General features: G+C 34.8%; 3 protein-coding genes across 3 annotated transcripts in view; 2 read left to right on the top strand and 1 right to left on the bottom strand.

Annotated features, from left to right (window-relative positions):
• Positions 1-2,447, bottom strand: part of HELRODRAFT_168430 (hypothetical protein) — a gene marked incomplete at both ends in the record, with an annotated part of 7,361 nt that extends 4,914 nt beyond the window's left edge. The window contains one exon of the mRNA XM_009014291.1: positions 2,206-2,447. Within this exon, the coding sequence (XP_009012539.1) occupies positions 2,206-2,447 (242 nt within the window). The remainder of the gene's footprint in view (positions 1-2,205) is intronic.
• A 437-nt stretch (positions 2,448-2,884) lies between these two features.
• On the top strand, positions 2,885-3,439 carry HELRODRAFT_168429 (hypothetical protein; the record flags this gene model as incomplete). Its single annotated transcript, XM_009014290.1, has 1 exon — positions 2,885-3,439. The coding sequence occupies one exon, from the start codon at positions 2,885-2,887 to the stop codon at positions 3,437-3,439; it is 555 nt and encodes a 184-aa protein (XP_009012538.1).
• Positions 3,440-5,079: 1,640 nt separating this feature from the next.
• Positions 5,080-8,168, top strand: part of HELRODRAFT_168428 (hypothetical protein) — a gene marked incomplete at both ends in the record, with an annotated part of 3,617 nt that continues 528 nt past the window's right edge. Inside the window, 3 exons of the mRNA XM_009014289.1 lie at positions 5,080-5,140; positions 5,642-5,710; positions 7,690-7,875. Of these exons, the coding sequence (XP_009012537.1) occupies positions 5,080-5,140; positions 5,642-5,710; positions 7,690-7,875 (316 nt within the window). The remainder of the gene's footprint in view (positions 5,141-5,641; positions 5,711-7,689; positions 7,876-8,168) is intronic.

Genomic DNA, 8,168 nt, shown 5'->3' with positions numbered 1-8,168 from the left:
AGCCATACACAAACATGCAAATTGATGGGATATATATATATATATATATATATATATATTAATATTACTTCAAATGCATGTGTGATGTATGTATGAGTCTGTATGTTTGCATGTCTGTGTATGGCTTTGTAAGTCTGTGCAAGTCTGTGTGTGTTTCTGCATGTATGTGTATGTTTCTGTATGTCTCTGTATATTTTTGTATGTCTCTGTATGTTTTTGTATGTTTCTGTATGTCTCTTTATTTCTTTGTATGTCTCTGTATATCTATGTATGTCTTTGTGTGTTTCTGTATGTCTGTTTATGTCTGTGTATGTGAACAAATATACAAATATTTAATAAAACATAACCTTCAAACAATTGGGAATATGACACGACTCACGTACACACACGCGCACACGCACACACACACACACATTTAAGCACGCACGTTCATAAACAAACATCAAACACACACATACATGCACGCATGCATGCATACATACAAAAAACACACCAACACAAACATAAACAAACATACACGCACATACATACATACACATGCAAACAAACATACATACACACATACATACAATTACATTTTTTTCAACTGTGCCTACTCCAGCATCTAAAGATGAATAGTAACGCAGTAGAGTGCTCCATGCAAACAATGTATATATAATATTTCATGCGACGCCTGGTTAGGGCTTTGTTTGTTTGTGTTTGTATGTGTCTGTATGCGTGTTTGTATGTTTTAAATAAGTTTCTGCAAGTTTGTATAATTTATGTATTTGCGTTTTATATTTAAGTTTGTTTTTTTTTGTTTTTTGTTTTGTATTTTTAAGATGGATGGATTTCAATGTTTGCATCTGTTGAATTAATATTTATGTACTGTATAATGTAAACAATTTTCTTTCTCTGTGTGTTTTTTATCTTTTTTATGTGTGTGTGCATGTGTGTTTTTAAGCCTACGTGTGTGTGCATACGCGTCTGTGTGCGTGCGTGCATGTGCCTGTGCGTGTGTGCATGCGTGTGTGTGTGCGCGTTTCTTAAGAGGATTGCCTCCGCGCTGGAAAATAGAAATATAAAAGAAATTTATGGCTGCATAAAGAAATAAATGAATGCGTGTCTAAATGTTTGTGACGCTGCTCGCCTTCTGCAAGCAGGCGTGTGCTTGCATATAAGTGCTCTCCAGTTTGTAACTCCTCAAAAAAAACACAGGAACCAGACAGATATATTTCTTACAAAAAGTTACACGAAAATAAAAAAAAGTTATACAATTGAAAAAGTTATAATGCTCGTCGTAAAAATTTGGTAAGCAATCAGCTAATTGAGGCATCGAATGAAATGCTCACATTACAAAATTGCAAAAGAAGTCAGCAAGGTCGTCATATTATAACGCTGCAGACCAGCCAACCAGACATCAGTGAACAATCATTTTATTAAAAAATCCTACACTATTACGAAAGTTTTTAACACCATCAACAAATAAAAACAACAAATAAATTATTAATTTCAAAAACATTAAAACAAAGACCGACAACAACAGACAATGACATCATTAATACAAAACAACTTTAAACCGCATCAACGACATAAACAAAATGGCATCAACCACAAATTACATCAGGCAAACACTAACATTAAAGAGCATCAACAACGTCAACGTATAAATGTTGAGAATAAATTTAGACCTCCAAGGAGCGAAAACACAATTGGTGCATTCAAAAAGAACACAGCAGAATTATAAGAGCCAGGCAAGGCACAATTTATTGACTATTAAATAAACAGGCAACAAACAAACATGCATACAAATATATGCATATATATAATTGTATACATCGATTCATTATGCATATAAATCATCCGCTTAATCTAACTTCTAATTTGTACACACCTGTATTTAAACATGGAACTTTAAATAACAAACGCACATTAACAAATTTATAATGGCAATGAACATGAAAACAGACGCTCAAAAAATTAGTATACAATATATGACATGACATGAATGGAAGATACGTTTCCATATAGACTAACAAGCATTAATATTGAATGAAAAAATAGAGAGACACAATTATTTAACTTTAAACCGATCACCCGAGAAACGCGAAACAAAAGTTTTCTGAAAACAAAAGAAATAATTTAACAATAAAAAAAGAGATAAAAATAAGAAAATAAACAATCAAGCCAATAAACGAAGCAATAAACGAACGAACGAGTGAACACTTGAGTGAACATAGAGTGAACATGAAATGATAATGCATTTGTAGGTTAGTGTTGTTCAATGGCGCGTATCCATAGTCGTCATTCACGTTCAGTTCTGCTGCTAATTGAGTTTGTTTCGCTTGGAATTGACTGCGTGCAAGAGTAATCAAATAGAGACCCATACAAATGAGATGATTCAATAGAGGTGGGAGAGTGCTTGCCTCTCTCTGCCTGCCCGTCTGCCTGCCTTCCTTACTCTGCATTTTTATCTCTCTTTCTTTTTCTCTTTCTCTCTCTCTCTCTTCCTCTATTTTTTTTATATCTTTCTCATTTTTCTCTTTATTTTTGTTTGTCTGTTTAACTCTGTAGACGGATTAATAATATACTAATAACAGATTATAGACAGATTAATGGATTAGTTAATTGGTAATAACTATATATTACAGTTGTTGCGATTATTACAAAACAACTTACGATGCGTATTAATGAGGTGTGATTGAGGATCGTCGGCTGTTGTTTGTTTCGTCTGTGTGTCTTTTTTCAACAAAATAAGATTCAGTATTTAAATCTTAATTAAAAAGAGTTTTTGAATTAATCAAGTAATTTTTCAAAAATATATTAAATTTATTGTTAAACGAATCTATTGATTTTTTTAGTTTACCTACCAAGTGGTCCAAACAACTGCTACATCAACTCGTCTATGGCCAAATCACCGACAACAGCAACAACCACAAAAAACAACAACAACAAAAACAACAACCAACACCGACATCCAATTCCACCGTCAACAAAGAACAGCACGACCACAGCAGCAGCAACAGCAGCAGCAGCCACAATCGTCCCTACATCTTCAAACGAGATCCTCCTGTCAAATTTTATTCTGAACTCGAGCAACTGTGGCGTCGATGGCAATCCCTGGATTGTAGTAAGGAGGCCAGGTGAGCGAATGAAGGTGAGCATCATTGATTACAGTTGGAAGGCTCGCAACCTCTCCTCGACCGAGTGTGAAATCATCGCGTACTTCATTGAGAAACCCAGCGGTCAAAATGTGCCCATCTGCTCCGGAGACATCTGGTCATTTTCAGGATTGTTATCAAGATCACATTCAACCTCCTCGTCGTCGTCGTCTTCATCGTCATCCTCAATGTTGTTGTCTGCCAATGAGCACAACGTGTTGGTGAGTGATAGCGAAAGACTGGAGATCAAACTGCCCAAACGAAATGTCGCCATGTTCATCATTCGCATTCAGTGTTAGTTTCAGTCTGGTGTTTCTTGTTTGGTTGGTTGACCGGTTGTTTGTTTAGCTGCGGTCACTGACAGTTGTTGTTCCCTTCGCCGATGTTCAATTGTTGTTGGTGTTTTTACGGCGTTGTAACGTTCTAATGGCTCTTTTATTTGTTCAGTTTTGTTTTTTAGTTTTGTTGCTGTTGTTTGAACATGCAGTGTCTGCTGAAGACAAGACGTTTGATTTACTTTTTTCTTAATATTTTAAATTTGTTTTGAGATCTTGAGTAATTCATAAAAATATTTGAAAGCGTCCTGAAGCCATGCATTCATGTTTGTTTGTTGTTGGGAAGTCTCCAGCAGTTCATCGCTGCCACATTTCAGTGCAAGTTCTTCAACATTCAATTATTTCATTCCGTATGCACCTAACGACTGCGAGATTGAAGCATATAATAAAAGATTTGTATCAAAATGTTAATGAATTAACATTTTGTGTGATTATCATTTTCCACATCATTAGTTGAGATTGCCAAATACGAATTGATTTCTTAACCAGCGGATGGCTTTCATTAAATGCGAGCAAACATACGCTCATTAATATTAATGTATTTAAATTGCTTGTAATCCTCGGACAGACGTGATAACAGGCTGACCAGCGATGACCACTTTATCTTTCTCACTACATGTTCAATCGCAATTAGACCGCTTGCATTCGTTTCTACGATGCTACAGAGTTTGAACTGAACCGTAGCACGACAAATAAAATATCCTGCTAGCATTGTTACACGTTATCGCAGAGAAGAGCTGATATTCATTCTAATGCTAATGTTCGTTTGTGAATGTTATTATTCTGAATCGCGTTGAACTTGCGTACGCCGGCAATTGCGTAAAAATGGGATGAAAATATTTTAAGTTGAGTTAAACGTAAATTGTCATAAAAAATTGATTATATCGTTTCTAAATATTGCGATGTGTTAGTGTTAATGGTAAATAAAGATCATAGTGAATATTGCACGGCAAAGTTATTAAATAATTGTTTGCTATCATACACATCTTCCTACTGTTGCATGGATAAAAATTAAATAAGTTTTAAAATTTGATTTTTATTGTTAATTTGGTATATTTTGATTTCAATTTCGAACAAATTGTCAATTTTTTCAGTCAAAGATTTATTTTAATAGGCATCCATACAAAATTATTCTTGCTGATTCAGCTCGTCAATGCATCGTTTAATTATTTTTAATTTATTCACGTTTTATTATTTTCAAAACGCATTGTTATACATTCATTCATTTATTCATTCATTCATTCATTCATTCATTCATTCATTCATTCATTCGTTCGTTCGTTCGTTCGTTCGTTCGATCGTTCATTCATCCGTTCGTTCATTCATTCATTCGTTCCTTCGTTCGTTCATTCATTCATTCATTCATTTAAAAATAGTGCCTGTAACATAAGTTAGCAAAATAATATAAACGAAATGAAAAACATGAACGGCCCTATAAAAGAATTTCAACTTCTCGGGATTTATAGACCCCACTCAAGCAAACTTGACGAGAGGCTTCTTCAATAAAGATTAGAGTAATGAACACTTGAATAAAAAAAAAACAAATAAATCGCATTAATTAAAATTAAACTAAACACCATAAATAAAAATTAAAAATAAAATAAATGAGAAAGTTTGAGAGAAAGAAAAGAAGCGAAATTGTGCCACGAGTTATTGACGTCTGCGGTTCGTTTAAATGATTTTTAAGACTATAAACTTTCCTCGCTGAATACTTTCGTAGGCATTTTATTTTTTCAAGTGTGTGTGTGTGTGTGTGTGTGTGTGCGTGCGTGTGTGTGTGCGTGCGTGTGTGTGTGTGTGTGTGCGTGTGTGTGTGTGTGCGCGCATGTATGATGAAAGATGAAAGCACTTTGTTAATTTTTTGTTATGTATACATTTCTTTCATATCACTCTTTTCTTTCATATTACTCTTCAAAAAATTAAATTCAGATTTAATGTTAAAATGACAAGAATAAATTTTATAAAACAAGGATACCGAAAAATATTAAAAAAAATATCAAAAAATTACCAAAAAGATACCAAAATTTGGTACGTTGTATATACATAAAAGAGAACATTGAATTAATCTCCCGAATTTGTTTTTTACTAGTTTTTTTAAATGATAGTGCCAGCTAACAAAGCCAGCGAATGTACGTGCAAGCGAAAGAACAAATGAAAATAAATTAGGCTATGGAAGTAATAACAGCGAAAGACCAAAAATTCTCACTGGCTACCAGCAACCACTGACCATAGCACGTGACTGAATGGGCAGTAAACAATCGCCAACAACGGTCGGCTTACAAGCGCTCATATGTTGCGACATAAACATGGACAATCTTTTGTTTTATTGTGGCTGTTGTTGTGGTGGTGGTGTGGCTGTTGCGGTTGTTGTGGTGTGGTGTGGTTGTTGCGGTTGTTGTGGTGGTGTGATGTGTTGCGGTTGTTAGTTGTTGCTGCTGCTGTTGTTGTTGTTGTTATATTTTTGTTTGTGGTGGGAGTAGTGACTATTTGTTATTTCGTTGTTTCTTCTGTTGAAAGCAATTGTTACTGTAGGGAATACTGAAAGTGTATTGGCAGTTTGCCGTTCATGTTGTTTCCTCTCTTGATCTTAATGTGTTTGCTGATGTCTTTGTTATGCCATCGTTGTTAATAATGACGTCATTGTTGATGTTATTGTTATAATGTTGTTGTTGTTGTTAATGTTGTTATGTTGATGCAATGTTACTATGGTTGATGTCGTGATTTTTTTTGGAACAGTTATTACGGTCCGATGTTTTTTTGCTGTATATGTTGTTACATCACTTTTTTTAGCTATTAGCTTTTTCAAAGTTTTTGATTTAGTGTTTTGCGTTGTTGTTGTTGTTGTTGTTGTTGTTGTTGTCGTCATCGTCGTCGTAATTGCAGTTGCAGCTGCTACTTTTGATGACATATTTTGTTGTTGTTGTTGATGTTGTTATAGCTTTTTATTATGTTGATGTTGTTGTAGTTGTTTTTTTTGTTGACGTTGTTGTTGAAGTTGACGTCGTTTTTTGTTGATATTATTGTTTCTGACGTTGTTGTTGTTGTTGTTACTGCTGTTGTTGATTTCGTTGATGTAATTGATGAGGACGATCTGCTTAGTGCATCGATATCTCCTCTCATTTAACAGAGAGCATTTATTGGGATTTCCTATGTTCTTATCTCATGGCACTTCTCATTTGACAATTCCTTCGCTTGTCTCTTTCCATTACACTCTCACTTTTTCTCTCTCTCTTTTTTTCTCTCTCTTTCTTCATTATTAACGATTGTTATCATCATCATCATCATTATCATCTGAATCATTATTTCATATTCCATTTAACACTTCTGTTGCTTGTCTCTCCCTCTCTCTCTTTTTCTCTCTTTCTCTCTCTCTCTTTCTCTCTCTTTTTCTTCATCATTTTTTCACTTTCTTTCTTTCTTTTTTTATCATGATTGTCATCACCATCACCATCATCATCATCATCACCCTCATCACCACCGCCACCACCACCACTACTATCATCAATCATCATCATCGTCATCATCATCATTATATCATCATCATCATTATTATTAATATTATTATCATTGCCACCACTACTACTACATGGCAAAAGCCAGGAAGACAGTAAGTATGTACTAGTAGGAGAAAGAACTTAATAAATATATACGTCACTTCGTCTCTGCCGATATCTTCTGTTTTCTTTTTTTTAATGGTCAGTCTAATGGCCACAGAATTGTCATCATAAATCTTTCTCGTTAGTTCATTTGAGTACCGTTATTTGCTCGTTGTACGCTGGACATGCGCGATATTAGTTCTTTGTTGCTGTTTTGTGTTCTTTGTTTTGTTTGTTGCTAAATTGTTTTCTATTTTCGTTTTTTTTTCTATTGTTGTTTTTTTTTTGTTGTTGGTCATTAGTTAATTATTGTCTGCTGATGACTTTGATATTTAACTCATCTACATTTGTCGGTTTTTGAAATTTTTCAATACACACACACGCACACGTGTGTGTTTATTTTCATATACATGTGTTACAATTTTTGTAATATTTATGTGTGTTTGTAAAAATGTATAGAAAGTGTGTTTAATCACCACCAACATCACATTACAATCCTCATCACCTACACCAACAACAACACATTACAATCATCATCAGCATGGCCACCATCAACATCACATTTCAATCATCATCACATTGCAACAATCATCGTCGTCGTCGTCATCACCCTCCCAGTTGGGTGTGCAGACCCTTCATCTCTCCAGGGCCTACTGTGGATCAGACAGGACAACAACGGCACCATCACCTGTCCAGGGCAGAGTGACCAGGTGTACCACGTGACCTGCGTGGACAACATGTGGGTGGGGCCTGTCCCGATGGAGACAATTGAAGGCATCTGTTACGCCAAGCACAGGCAAGGTAGTAAGTTCATCTTACTCTCCCCCCCTATGGCCTATGGCCCTTCAATACTTTACGTAATTTTTTACATTTTTATTTTTATTGTTACCAAATTTTGCGTCAAAATCACAACTTAGGATGAAGACACTTTTAAAAAATTGAGCGATGAAGCCATAAAAAGATCACAACATTTTTTTTTACAATCAGAATGGTACTAAAAGTTAAAAATATATAGGTCTTGGGTCCCACAGAATATTTTGGTCTCCATAGATAAATAAGGTATCTACACAAAAAAATAATAATTACCCCCCCCCCCT

The sequence above is a fragment of the Helobdella robusta genome (assembly GCF_000326865.2).
Source record: "Helobdella robusta unplaced genomic scaffold HELROscaffold_13, whole genome shotgun sequence".
Classification (NCBI taxonomy): Eukaryota; Metazoa; Annelida; class Clitellata; order Rhynchobdellida; family Glossiphoniidae; genus Helobdella; species Helobdella robusta.
Note: the sequence above shows the minus strand (reverse complement) of the source record. Positions and strands in the feature narration are given on the sequence as shown.